This window comes from Prosopis cineraria, unplaced genomic scaffold (assembly GCF_029017545.1).
Source record: "Prosopis cineraria cultivar Desert tree isolate PC_DT_omini unplaced genomic scaffold, ASM2901754v1 PC1, whole genome shotgun sequence".
In the NCBI taxonomy this organism is placed as follows: Eukaryota; Viridiplantae; Streptophyta; class Magnoliopsida; order Fabales; family Fabaceae; genus Prosopis; species Prosopis cineraria.
This window is the reverse complement of record NW_026555332.1, coordinates 45447993-45462344: the sequence shown is the minus strand read 5'-3', so window position 1 is coordinate 45462344 and position 14352 is coordinate 45447993. Positions and strand designations below refer to the sequence as shown.

The 14352-nt window shown below is 34.0% G+C and overlaps 1 protein-coding gene across 2 annotated transcripts; it reads right to left on the bottom strand.

Annotated features, from left to right (window-relative positions):
* Positions 1 to 10061: 10061 nt before the first annotated feature.
* On the bottom strand, positions 10062 to 14352 carry LOC129308592 (auxin-responsive protein IAA11-like). Of its 2 annotated transcripts, none has more exons than XM_054949829.1 (5): positions 13710 to 14352; positions 11308 to 11645; positions 10659 to 10794; positions 10449 to 10510; positions 10062 to 10355 (listed from the first exon to the last, which is right to left on the bottom strand). In XM_054949829.1, exons 1-5 carry the CDS (start codon positions 14063 to 14065, stop codon positions 10315 to 10317), a joined length of 933 nt encoding a protein of 310 aa, XP_054805804.1. In that variant the 5' UTR covers positions 14066 to 14352; the 3' UTR covers positions 10062 to 10314. The 2 variants fall into 2 exon arrangements, with proteins under 2 accessions (XP_054805804.1, XP_054805796.1); XM_054949821.1 differs by having other exon boundaries at positions 10659 to 10797; positions 13710 to 14350.

The following is a 14352-nucleotide window of genomic DNA, read 5'->3' as shown; positions in this document are numbered from 1 at the left end:
ATTGTGTGTAATGCATAAGGTGTATGACATAAAGACGAGTGACCCGTGTTGCATGTCACATTTTTCTACATAATTCCACTTCTTTGAGTTTAGAAACTCAATGTTTTGGGTCCCATATGATTTTTGGGCTTTCGTATTTCTTTAAAACTCTGATTTAAACAATATGTGAGTTTATAGGAGAAATTTAATTGTTGAAAATATGGGATCACTTAGCAAATGGTTTTAAATTTACTTCTCCCAATTGTCTCTTTATTTTCCCATTTAAAATTTGAAAACTTGGTTCTATTTTATGAATTATGAAAACTTGATAATCTTTATAGGCTTAGTTCTTAATTACCTCGATTATAGAGTTAATGATGTTTTATGGGTAAGAAGATTACAAACTTAGTATCAATTTCTTTGGTTATGAGAACTAGTTTGTAGATTTGTGAATCAGGAGTTGAGTTTGTTTGTGAATTATGCATTTGTATATAGAAAGTTGGCAATTAACATTATTCACATGTCGTTTTTCCCTGTTGAGCTAGTGCTAATTCTTTTCCTTTTGTGTGATAACTTCTATCCTTAGAAAGGGAGAATGGTGCAAACAAGAAATATGGCCGACAAATGTATCAATATAAAAGCGAGAAATCTTGGTATGAAAGGAGAATATTGTCTCAAGTGAGCATGTTGAGTTGGGACAAGTTAGAGAGCAACCAGGGCCTATTATGGGTAATGAAAATATATTGCTCAAACTAAGAACTATGATAAGGAGGATTGAGCAAAGAATCAATGAACACGATGAGATCCTAAAGAAGAGACTAAGAGAGTCTAGGAAGACCGTAAAGAAGGTTGAAGGCAATCATGGTGAATTAAGATTGGATAGGGACGTACTTGGCCAACCCGAGGAAGATTACTACGAGGAGAGTAGACCAAGAAGGCCAAAACCAGCTAGGCCTAAAGGGAAAAAGCAAGAAAGATCTATTGACTTCACATTGAAAAAGTTCACCTAACTAAATCCTCCATTATTTGAGGATTTAATAGAGAACAGAGTAGCCAAGAAATGGATAGATTGGTTAGAGATGATCTTTTTTATTATGACTTGCACGTCTGAGCAACGAGTATTACTTACTACTTTTTTGCTTGAAGATGCTGCTAAGCAGTGGTGGGAGAGTGTTAGACCAGTTTATGGGTCTTCATTGACATGAAGCGAGTTTAAGAAGGGGTTCTTCCCTTACTATTTCCCTACCTCATTTAAAGTTGAGAAGGAGGTTGAGTTTTATCAGCTACAGTAAGGGAACATAAATGAAGAGAAATCCATTGCTAAGTTTAATGAGTTATCCATTTACTCGACTTACTTGAGAAATCACGATAATGAATATTGAAAGGCCGAGTAGCTATTAGAGAAGATGCAGCTTGATTATAGACAACGGTTAGCACCTTTTGATATTATCTCCTTCAGTGACATGTGTAGTAAGCTAAGAGTGATGGCCGGACGTGGTTGTGAGGTTGATAACAGCTAGAGGAGAGATGGTTGTGTCAGTTTCTCTACATATGCGGGTCCTACTAGATATGTTAGCAAGAGAGATGGATATAGCTTTAGACCATCTAGATTGAGCAGCAACAGTAAGAAGAAGGGTTTTCAATCAAAGGGATCCCAAATGAGGAGTGATACTCATAAGAGTATAGTGGGCGGAATCAAGCATCAAGACAAGATTATGCTCCTATTACAGCTAAACCGATTAGAGCACCATAATGTAACAAGTATGGGAGACACCATAATGGGGAGCACTGAACATGTTTTAAGTACCACAAGGTTAGGCACATTGCTCGATTTTTCCCTGAGAATGCTCTTAATACTGATAAGAGGTCTGCTATTCCTTATCGTGTGTTTGCTATAATGAGAGAGGAGGTTAAGGCTTCCCCGAAGCTTATCTGAAGTATGATTCTTCTTGGTAAAACAAATTGTTACTTTGTTTGATTCTGGTGCCACTCACTTGTTTGTTTTTGATTAGTATGTGAAAAGGTTGAGTTGCATATGATTGAAATTCCTTTCTTAATGAATATGTCTACGCCGGTTGGTAATTTTATAAAAATTAGTCAGGCTTTGCTTAAAAATTGATTTGAAATTTGGTGAGATAGTTATAAGTATTGACTTGGTCTGTTTACCCATATCGGGAATTGATATGATAATTGGTATAGATTGGTTGTTTGCTAATAAAGCTACTTTATACTAAAACAAGAGGATAGTTTCATTACTGCTGTACACAACAACCATAATGAATGATGAAATTGCACAGCCTGTACCTATGACTACTTTAAAGACTTTCAAATTCTTATTAGCTGTACAAGTAGAGAAATCAGTGAAAGAAGAATGCCAAGCCTTCATGGCATTCTTTTTAATACATGGAGTGTATGATGGCGTACTAGACAAGATTAGAGTTATGAACAAGTTTCCATAGGAATTTATAGATGAAGTGTCAGGTTTGCCACCAGAGAGAGAGATAGAGTTCTTTATCGATTTGGTACCTGGTACTGAGCCAATATCTAAGGATCCATATTGGATGGCTCCAATAGATCTAAATGAACTTAAGAAGAAGTTAAAGGAGTTGTTGGAGAAAGGGTTGATTAGATTGAGTATATCATTTTAGGGTTCACCTATTCTATTTGTCAAGAAGAAAGATAGTAGCATGAGATTGTGCATAGATTACTAACAGATGAACAAGGTAACAATTAAGAATAAATACCCATCACCCTAAATCAATGATTTGTTGGATCAGTTAGTCGAAGCAGCAATATTTTCTAAGATTGACTTGAGATCTAGATATCACTAGTTGAGAGTAAAAATAGACAATGTGCCAAAGACTGCTTTTAAAACTATGAATTTATTATTATACCCTTCGAACTAAAGAATGCGCTAGCAATTTTTATGGATTACATGAACTAAATTTTTAGGCCTCACTTGGATAAGTTTGTAGTGGTCGTCATAGATGAAATTCTAATTTATTTGGTCAATGAGGAAGAACATGCTAAGCATCTAATGATTGTGTTGCAAATTCTTAAAGAAAACAAGCTTTATGCAAAGTTGAACAAATGCGAATTCTAGTTATGTGAGGTGAAATTTTTGGGTAATGTAGTATCGACTAATGGTAATATAGTGGATCCTCATAAGGTTGACATGGTACTATAATGGGAAAGGCCAACCTTTGTGATAGAGATTCGAAACTTCTTGGGTCTAGCAGGGTATTATAGGAGGTTTATTCAGAGATTTTTTCAAATTGCTTCTACTTTGACCAAATTGACTAAGAAAAATTAGCCTTTCATATGGACTAACAAGTGTGAAGAGGCTTTTAAAGAGCTGAAGCTTAGATTGACAATTGCACCTGTCTTGACTATTCCATATCTGAAATGGCCATTTATTGTGTATGCAAATGCTTCACTTAAGGGTTTTGAGTGTGTATTGATGCAAGATGATAAGGTTGTGGCTTATGCCTCATGTCAACTAAGACAGCATGAGGAGAATTATCCGACGCACAATCTTGAGCTTGTAGCAGTTGTGTTTGCACTTAAAATATGACAACACTACTTGTATGGTGCACGGTTTGAAGTCTATAACAACCACAAGAGTCTTAAGTACTTAGTTGACCATAAGAAGCTGAATATGAGACAGCGTAGATGGATGGAATTCCTTAAGGATCATAACTTCGAGTTAAAGTACCATTCTGGAAAGGCTAATGTAGTAGTTGATGCATTGACTCAAAAGACCTTACATGTGGCATTCATAGAGATGGCACTAGCCAAAAAGATCAAACAGGTCTTGATCTTGCCATGGGTTCAATTCATGATCAAACGGTTATAGAACTAGCTCAAGTAGAGTTTATGGTTCTACAAGCATTTGAAGTAAGAGAACTAAAGATGCAATTGCATTATCTTCAAGGAAAATTAAAGGAATGCAGTTGAAAAATTTGATGAGAAAATTATATCATATGAAGCCCTTCGATTCCTAACACGGGTCCAATTCTTTTTTGAATTGAGGTTTTTGAGCAAGCGGTTCAAGGGGTTACATATTCAGTGGCATGTGATTGCACTATTGCATATTTCTTTTATAAGCACATATGGGGATCCAGACAATGGTAGAGAAAAATTTAGCCCATGTTTCGATTTTAAAAAGGAAATCAATGCTTTTCTTTTAAGAAAAAAGAAAGACGTGGATGGTTTAGTTGATATGCACATGTTTGAATATTTATAAAAGAGTAATTTATCTTCATACTAATATGAAAGATTGTTGCGTCTTTTAGCCGATTAAAATATCCGATGCTCTTAAAAATTCCCTACCAAAATATCTAAATAAAATATTAATATTTTCAATTAATAAAATATTAATATTAAGTGTAAATTCTATAAAATAGGTTCTTCTAAGCAATTAACTCACTCTTTAGTTATACTTAGTAAAATAAGCTCATATTTTATTTTTCCTAGAATTAAACCCATATTAAGTTAAATTAGAATTTAAAATATCCAATTGAAGTTGATTATTTTGGATTAGTAAGTCTAAATTTTTATCGGAATCAAAATCATTTGATATTGTAGTTTATCTTCAAATTGTGTTGATTGAAGTACAGTACCTTTAAAATAGGTTTTAATTATTACTACTGAAAAAAAATTAGTTTTAAATTTATCATGATTAATAAAAAAATTGAATTAAAAATTTTTATGTATTTTTTACTAGAAAGGTAAAATTAATCAAATATAAGTCATTTGAAGATAATGGATTTTAGCATTTAACTTGAAAATGAAAAAAAATTAAATATTTAAACCTATGGCCACTCGGTTAAAATTAAAAAATAAGTGATTATAAATAATTTAAATATCTTATTGTTTCTAGTGTTTTTGATTTTATGAGCATGTGAGAGAAGCGTGTCCTCAAAAGAAATAATATTTTTGAGTTTTAAAATCAAACTGTAAGTGCTCAGGATCCTTTGCTATAATTTTTTCAAATACAAATGCTTAAAAGTGAAGGGGAATGAAGGAATAAAGATAAAAAATATAGGAGAGCAAGCAAGATATTGATAATAATAAGAAATAAATTGCAAGAAATAATAAAAATATTTTAAAATATTTTTTAAAAATAATAAGGATGATATATCTCAAAAAATGTTAAGATGAGATCCTCTTATCTCTTATTTTTTCTCTTATTATCTTAAATATTTTTTAATTATTCTTGAATTTTCTTTCCCATAATCTCATCTATTATCATATCATAACTTTCCTCAACTTAAGAATTAATAAAAATGCCTTCAATCCTGAAAATTTATCCACTCTTCAGTTAAATAGTCTTTGAAATTACCACAATCATATATGAATTAATTTAAAATTTGAGATTTTGAATTAATTTAAAATTTATAAATATGAACATTAATGACTTTCTTAAAATATATTTAAAATATATTTAACTGTTTACATAAATTCACAATTTGATTAAAAATTAAAAATTAATTTTTTATGCAAACAATTCCTCAATACCATTTGTCAACCACCATTCAAGTCAAGTTTCAAAGTCCATAATCCACAAGCCATAAACAACGCCTCAGCTAGAGTTGAAAAAATGAGTTGAGCTTGCGGGCTAGCTCATTCAACCTGCAAATTTTAATGGGTTGGATTAAAATAATTAGCCTATTTTTTAAAATAGGCTGGGCTAGCCCAACCAGCAAAATGACGGGTTAAAATAGGCTAGCCCATGGGTTAGCCTATTTTTTTTAAAAAATTATTTTTCAATTATAATGTATTTTCTTATAAGTCTACAATAATGAGTATATTCCTCAAATTTATAATTTATGAGTACCAATCATGTCCTTTACATTTGAAAGATAATGTAAATCTTTCTTACAATTTGCAAATGAAATTTTTATTATAGTTTGTAAATCAATTATTTATTAATTTTTATAAAAATATTTTGAATATATATTATTTTTTAATTTCATAGGATCTATTGATTGAAATTACAAATATAAATTTGTTGATAAAAATGATTTAGATTTATATTCAAATTTTATTTTAAAAAATAATATGAAAAAAATCATTATCTATATATAAGATATGTTGATTATAATTTTTAAATAATTTTAAAAAATAAAACTATATTTTGCAGGTTAGCTCGTTAATGTGCGGGTTGGGTTGGGTTTTTTTAGCCCGTTTATCTTGACGGGCTGACCCAACCCACCCCACTAATATGTTAACCCGCGCAATGCGTTTACACAGCTCTAACCTCGGCCTCATCTTTGTTGGTGTTCTATTCTTAGAATCATTCATCTCTCTCAAAAATAACTCAATCTTTGCTCTATTTTTTATGAACATTGTTTGATTTTTAAACTTTGATTGGTTGTAATGGGTTGTAACAAAATTTTTAAACTTTGTTCGGTTGGCACATACATGTATATATGTAATTTGTTTGAAAACTTCTTTTTATATAATTTTTATACCGTTCATTATTGTTAATCTTGCATTTATTCTATTACTTGGGGAGACTCAGAAAATTACTTGTGGAGAAAATTGTGAGTCTTTTTACCTAATATTATTAATTAGCTTGTCTCAATTAATGAATTTTTATGAGTTTTATCAGTTATTCAACTGACCTAAAAAAGTAAGAATGCTATTTAAAAAATATATATATATATTGAAATATAATTGAACAATCTAAGATTCATGAAAGTGACGTGAAGAGGCATAGTATGTATGTTGGTGGTGAGTCAAGTGCGATTTCACATACGGAGAGAACCGACATAGCAGGTTAGTTGCTTGGATGACGAACTCATACTCGCGTCATCTAAACGTCAGTAGTATGTTGGCGTGGAGCTGACTTGGGGAATGTAGAGTCAAAAAAGGAAATTAAATCGGCAAGCTTTGAGTTGTGCTCGATGTTTAGCCATCGCTGTAGTGCTGCTCGAGAGCCTCAGCCAATGACGGCACAGCTATTTCTCTGTAGCAGCGGGCCACGGCGTCTCTTTTCCCCGCCCTCGCCTCGTAGACTAGACTTGTCACTGCATCGGCCCTTCGATCCTTAGGAAAGCTCAGCGATTAACTAATGATGTTAGCGCAAGTGAAGAAAACTAAATATATAAACAACAAAACAGAGAAAAGAACCTCCAACGAAATCATCATGTTTTGATCGTTGTAGAACCACTGAAGGATTCTGAACTTGTCAGGGTCACTGGGAGGGAAATAGGGAGCATTCTTCTTTTCGAATCGTGCACGCGGCACAGGGTCGCTCAATCACTTGCTATCCTAGTCTTGTCTTGAGCAAAGACTGAAGGAATAACGCAGCATGGCATAGTATATTCACAATATGGGGAGACCGCCTGGGAAAAAGGAAAATCTAATTCTTATTAATTTGTCTCATTATAGAGAGAATAATTTGATGGAATAATAATCACAATTACATACGAAGGAATCGTTTTTTTATTTTGGAATCGATCAGGGTTTAATTCACCATTAATTCTTGATTTCTTGTCCTCTAATCGACCGACATAGTGACCCGATTATCGTTTAGGACGGATCGGTAAATTCTAATACCTTGAGACTGGCCTCCCGTCTTATTTATAAGCCGTGTTGTGTGGCTTGCTTGCTTTTGTTCTTTCGCATCCTGAGGCTCCGGCTTTCTTGATCTGTGTGGCTACGCAGGAACCTATCCAAGTATGAATTAATCTTGATGGATTTGAATGTGTTATATGATTAACTAGATTTTCCAGTCGGAGATAATTAATAAAAAACACAACATTTGGCCTAAAAGTACAATCTCATAATTAATTATCTCTTTCGAAGTCTAAAAAGATGGTATGAATAGTATGATATTGATATTGTTAAATGATACCCACAGAATCTAGAGTTTTTATATAATTTGTGGGATAATTTATCCTTTATTTTGGATTATTTGTGTTGAAAAATGAAAACCAAATACTTAAAATTTAAATTGTATTTAAGTATTCTTGTTGAAAAATGATCCTTCATTTGCAGATGGTGGTGATTCCTTTGAACGGTTTGGTACAAAGGCTCATCAACGCTTCCAAGGGTCTCCTATACGAATGATGATGGTGTTTTCAAGATCGTCCACATATGATAGAGGACGTTTGGGCCTATTTTGGGCTTTTGGTCCCAATTTACTCTGTTTTGGCTTCTTTTGCCCTTATTACCACAAATGAGCCACGAGTGAGAAAATAGAACACAATTTATCCAATTTTAATGCTATGAAACTTTTAATTCATTAAATAAATTGCGTCAAAATATAGTGAAAATGGTGGCTCATTGTTCGCGTTGATCTCACCCAGTGTGCATCTTCGTTCACAGTCGCCACTGCCCCTAAAGCTCCTTCTACTTCTGTAAATCCTGTCGACAACCACACGAGCTTCTCCACCATCGTCATCCTTCCTCCTCTCCATCTCTCCAAGGACCATCCTTCGCTCAGCCTACATATATCATGGTACCCTCTGCCATTTATTTCGCCGCATTCTCTCTTGCTATGCTTTTCGAGCACGTCGCCCTCAAGCTCCATCTTGTCGTCCGCCACTCCTTGTAACTCTAAGCAACACTGTTCTGTATCTGTTGCCTTGGTTGTTGCTCGTCCCTGGACCATCCACTTACATACCTCTGCCTTCAGCTAACCCCCACGAGTTCCGTTGCTACCAGCTCTGACCTCCAAGTTCTTGACTGTTTTGTGAAACGAAGTTGGCTACTTCGATCATATTCCACAACAATTCTCATTTCTAAGATGTTCTCCATCAATCTCTCTCAACACAACAGATTAACATATATACTCATCCTTTCTCTCCTTCTCCACTCTCACTCTCTCTCTCTCTTGCCATTGATCTCTCTCCTACACTCCTTGTTAGCGATGATCTCTCCATCATCATTAACACAAGGCGCCATCAACTTCAACAGTGCATTGTCATTGTCAAAATTAACAGGCACCGTCGACAGTGCACTGTAGTTTATTATGCATTGCAGGTTTCAGAAGTGTAGCCTCGTACGCACTGTAGGTTCAAGATTTTGAACTCTGACAGTGAAAGTGAGATAGCGGGAGGAGGACATAATGTGGAGTAGAACACACGGTTTGGTCATGAACACACAGCAGCAGAAGAATAAAGGTTAGATCACATAGCTTGGTCATGAACTCTCTACCGGAAAAATGCCTCTGCCTCATGAAGGTTCTGCACCATGGAATTCATTGCACCAACCATACAGGACGAGAATAGGAGAGAGAGCGAGAGAGTGGACAAGGAGAGTGCACGATATACAAATGATGCAATTTTCAGATTATTTTGGACGTGCATTCTCTCCAGTCGATCGACTTCTACGCCCACTCTTTCATCACAAGCACTATCGACTTCATCTTTGGCAATGGCGCAGTCGTGATCCCCAGAGGGTGGAGGAGAGATGGAAAGTGAAGGAGAGAGAGCTTCCCCAGAGGGTGGAGAAGGAGAGGAGGGGAGAGATGATCAGGTGATGAGGGTTGGGCTCTACTCCCTCTCTGATCTTATTAATAAGGTGGAGATAAAAAAAAAATTTAATTTTATTTATAAATCATATTATTAAATTTTCATAACAAATTTTCTTTTTTACCCTGCATTAAATATTAAAAAGAAAAAATTATTATTAAAATATGTATATTTAATAAGAATAAAACTAAAAATTTATTAATTTTTAAACATAATTAATAAGTTTTAATATTTTTTTTTGTATTGGTAAAACATGTTAAAAGTCACTTATAAATAAAATCAGAAGAATACCATTTAAAAGTAATGGGCATTTGTAAGGTTGAAGGGAGATTACTTTAAATTTGATTATCCAGAATTTAAAATGTATTAAAAATGAATTTAAAGTTAAATCATCTCTAAGCTTATTGTTCAGGTCTAAATTATCGTTTAACCGTATAGTGAATAGCATAACTTGATAACTGAGTTTGAAATCTCTGATTTTTATTATCATACGAATATATTTTTGGATTAAGTAAATAATTTTGAAATCTTGCAGACATTTACATATACATATTCTATTTATTATTATTATTATTATATACGTGCAGGCACAGATACTACCTCGCCAAAACAGCATCCGCCACCGTCATTTCAATTAAGAAGCCAAGTAGACTTCAATAAACTGTGCTCAGTTTTAAGGAGGCTCAGTCACAAATAAACAACAATCAAACAAACATCAAGTTAGAAACAAAACAAAACAGAAAACGTGGCGTGAATGTGATTATATTCAATCTAAAAAATCCAGTATTTCTTTTCTTATTCCTTCTCTTCTTTATCTACTGAAGCCCCCCAAAAGCTCTATGCATGTGTGCTAACTTCTCTGTCTGCTGTTCTTACCTTCACACATTGGTGCTGCACATCACAGAAAAACTTCATAATACTGAAGGAACTAGGCGATATTTGGATATTAGCACACACAAGCAAGTTTATGATCTATCTGCTTACCAAGTCCCTTAGCCTCAGATGTTCTCATGATTTTTAGCCTCCTCACACAGCTTAGAAACATCCTGATTTCACAATAGAAAGACAAGATGAATATGAAACCGACAAAACACGGTATCCAACTTCTTCGGCAGTGAGATCTTTAGATCAAGAACCACAAAAATGGTTTCTTCATACTTTCATCAAAATAATGACCATGAGCCAAACACATACCCCCAAGGTACGTCTCCAACTAGCATCCAGTCTCCATCCTTGTCTTCATAAGTCAGTGCAAACTTGGAAGATGCATCCAGCAATTTTGACCTTCTTTCTGATCCAACTACAGCGCCATGTTCTTCCCCAGTTGATCCTACTGATTAATAATGACTTATGTATATCGTTAACAAAAAGGAGAGTATATGACTCATTACTCAAAACTACAGAACTTAAAGAAAACAGCAAAGGAATGGGATATAACAGAATGACATCATTGAAAACCTCAGAACACTAATTAAATCATTTGACAGGTGGAACATATCTGGATAGCTCATATGTAAAAATACCAAAATTGTGAAACAGTCTTAGAAATGATGAATTACATATGAACAGGAATATTCTTAATAGAATGAGGTAGAAGTAAGCTCTTGTCAAATGCATTAAATAACCCAGATATGCTAGTAGTGTACCAGTTAGACAATAGTCAATAATCCCATTTATGTGTCACATACAAGGGCAAGGCATATACAAATACAGAATAGGAACGGTAGAGTTGTTACAATAATATTCATCATGCAAGTAGAATCATAATAATAGCATCATTACGAGAACGAGTTACAAAATCTCTGATATAAGATCATCCAAAAGTAAGGCAAAAAATACTCACTTTTACTATTGACAGCCGCAAAATGTTCATCGAACATCTCCTCCAAAGTAAGTGCCAAGCTTTCATAGGAATTATGAGCACTCAAATCAACCTTCCTTCCAATCAGTAACCCATCCATATTTACCTTCACAAACCGGGAACTCTTGAGGTTCCCTTCACCTTTGGCACTGACATCACTTTTATTGATGCCGTTATCAGTATTTTTCCTCGCCTCTGTTTCATTGTTCTTACTTTTCTCAACCACTGAGTTGAACACTTTAGTGCCCGCTGGTGACTTTGCATGATTGTTAAAGCTATTCATCCGATATGCTCCAAGGGGAGGCCATCCTACAACCTGACTGTTTAACGAATTCCGTTTTGCAACAGAAAGAAGAGATAACATCAATTACACAGCCAAATAATACAAGAACACCTAGAAAGCACACACAATATATTCATCATGAATCTAAAAAGGGGCATACGCAACAATAAATCCAGGCTTCTTTATGACAACTACAAACATCCAACTAAGAAACAAAGTGATTTTCACAAAACTAAGCAGTTGTTAAGTAACTCTAAGCCAATTTTTTGGGCTAACAGTGGTAACTCCAGAATCCAGAAGCTTGAAAATGATTCTGTAAGCTGGCCTACAGATGCTGCTACTCTGAAATTTATACACTTTTTGGGTCATTTCTGCTCCAGAGGTTGTCATCGTGTTTTACTTTTTTCAAACCACCAAGTTTACAATTATTTTTCTACATAACCCACTGAGTTTTGATGTAATCATAGTATGAGTTCTTACCATTTCTATATTTTTCAGTTGACCTGAGTTCTAAGGAAACTTGAGCACCCATTATATCAGAATTTTAGATGGCACAAATGTCCATGGATCCCACGTTAACTATTAACTACTATTAGAATATCTAGAATCCTATTCCATCTAGTTTCAGTTGTTCCTATATTTAGCAAAAGAGACTTGGAAGGACTAGACCAGGCGCATTCCATACCGCACAAACCAAACACAACATGGTCTTAATTTAATTAAAGAAAAATTAAGCCAATATTTCTTCTCAGAGTCAGAAAAGTGACTAGTCCAATGTTAACAATGTATGATATCTGCATGAAACCAATTCACGGATACAAACCATTATAGGCAGGGGCGAAGCCATAAATTTTAATTAGAGAGCCGAGATAATAAAACATATATGATAATTGAAGAAAAGTTAAATCTATATATATCACAAACATGGGATAAATATTTTAACGCATATATTCATATTCAATGTTAAAAATATATAACAAAAACAAATATTTACTTTCATTTTTAAAGGTTTTCTCTTTAATTTTTTATAACATAAAAATCATCAATTATCATGTCCATGATAAATTTTTGAATAATTTCCTTCTCAATATAAACCATCATTAAATTAGTGAAAATTTATTTTTTTATCATTGAATGATTTAAATGCATACTTAGAATCTAAAGCTGTACTCATCTAAAAAACTCTATTACTTACTCACTGAATTTACTTTTAAATTATTTTAATTGATAATCAATGACAATAATAAATATATCAATACAGTTATAATACTCAGCTATCACATAATCTCTTTGTCTATGAAATTGAATTATATAAGAGCAAAAATCATTTATATCATAAATTTTAATAACTTAGTTATCACAAAAAAAAAAAAAAACCTATAGAACATATATAGCATCATCTTGTTGGAAATAATAACTATACATATATAAAAAATTATATATATAATTGAAATAAAAACTCCATTTAGTGTTTGCATGCTTTTGTACTAGGTTAACTTAGGAGGCATAAAAAATTAAAAAGCGAGGAGGCATCATAGCCACCCCAAGTCCACTGACTCTGCCCTTGACTATCGGTAGTTGCCACTATTACTTTAAGTTGCATAAATGCTCAATAGTTAATACAGTTACCATGCTAAAATCCTGTTTCTTCATGATTTCTTGTTTATTAAAGCCTCTGGAGAATTGCGGCAATTCAGGCGCACAGAATTTTCATAGGCCAAAGCTGGTGGAAATTTCAATCTCAACACAATCTCAAAAATAATACTTTGATAAATTTTCTACAGGAGCACATGATCCAATGTCTATAAAACCATGTCCGATAATGATTCATTAAGATCCATTTGAGAAATCATAAAACCTAATGAACGAGTTACGAACAAGATGCTAGAAATACTAGAAGCAATATTAGTAGAAATCCAAATTAGACACATGCACTAATCGTAATCATTGATCAATTAATTGGGATCGGATCACATAAAGAACGAGGGAAAAGTAAATTAGAAAGTGTGGGGGAAAAAAACTGAATAGAAGAAGCAAGCTATTATAAGATTTTAACATCCCAATTAAAACGAGTAAGGAAAAATATGTCAACATAATTCACCTGAGGCCATTAGTAGCAACAACAGAATCAGAAGTTCTCTTGGTACCAGCAGTGACATTAGGCCTGGTCACTGAGGAAGGAGAGGAAGAGGAAGAAGATGGGGAGGATGTTGATGAGGCCAATGAAGCTGCAGCATGCGAAGAAGCCATAGAAAGAAAATCTTTAGCGGTTAATATTCTAGCATGTTGATTCGTGGAAGTTGGTCGGGACTTCACCCCAGGACGACGAGAAAGGCTTAGCCCAAGACCCAATTCAAGCTCAGACTCGTCTGGGCACGAAGAATCCTCAGATGAAATGAACAAATTATCTTCCTTTGACACCGTTGACATCGATCCATCAGTAGAACCACCCTGCATCGCTCGCAATATGGTTCCACTTCCAAGTTCCAACAGAAGGTAAAGAAGAAGCCGACTTATGCCAAGAGAAATATATAGAACAAAGAAAAGATATGAAAATTGGATGAATTTGAAGGCAAGACTTGTGAGAAAAAGAAATCAAAGGAAATATTATATGAAAAAAGAATTGCAGAGCAGAGAGAGGTATGGGGCTTTGTTTGGTGGATTATGGAAAATGCAGTAGCTAGAATGAAAGAAAAGGTTAGGTGTGGATAACGATGATGGGGATGAAGAGAGGGTAACCATTG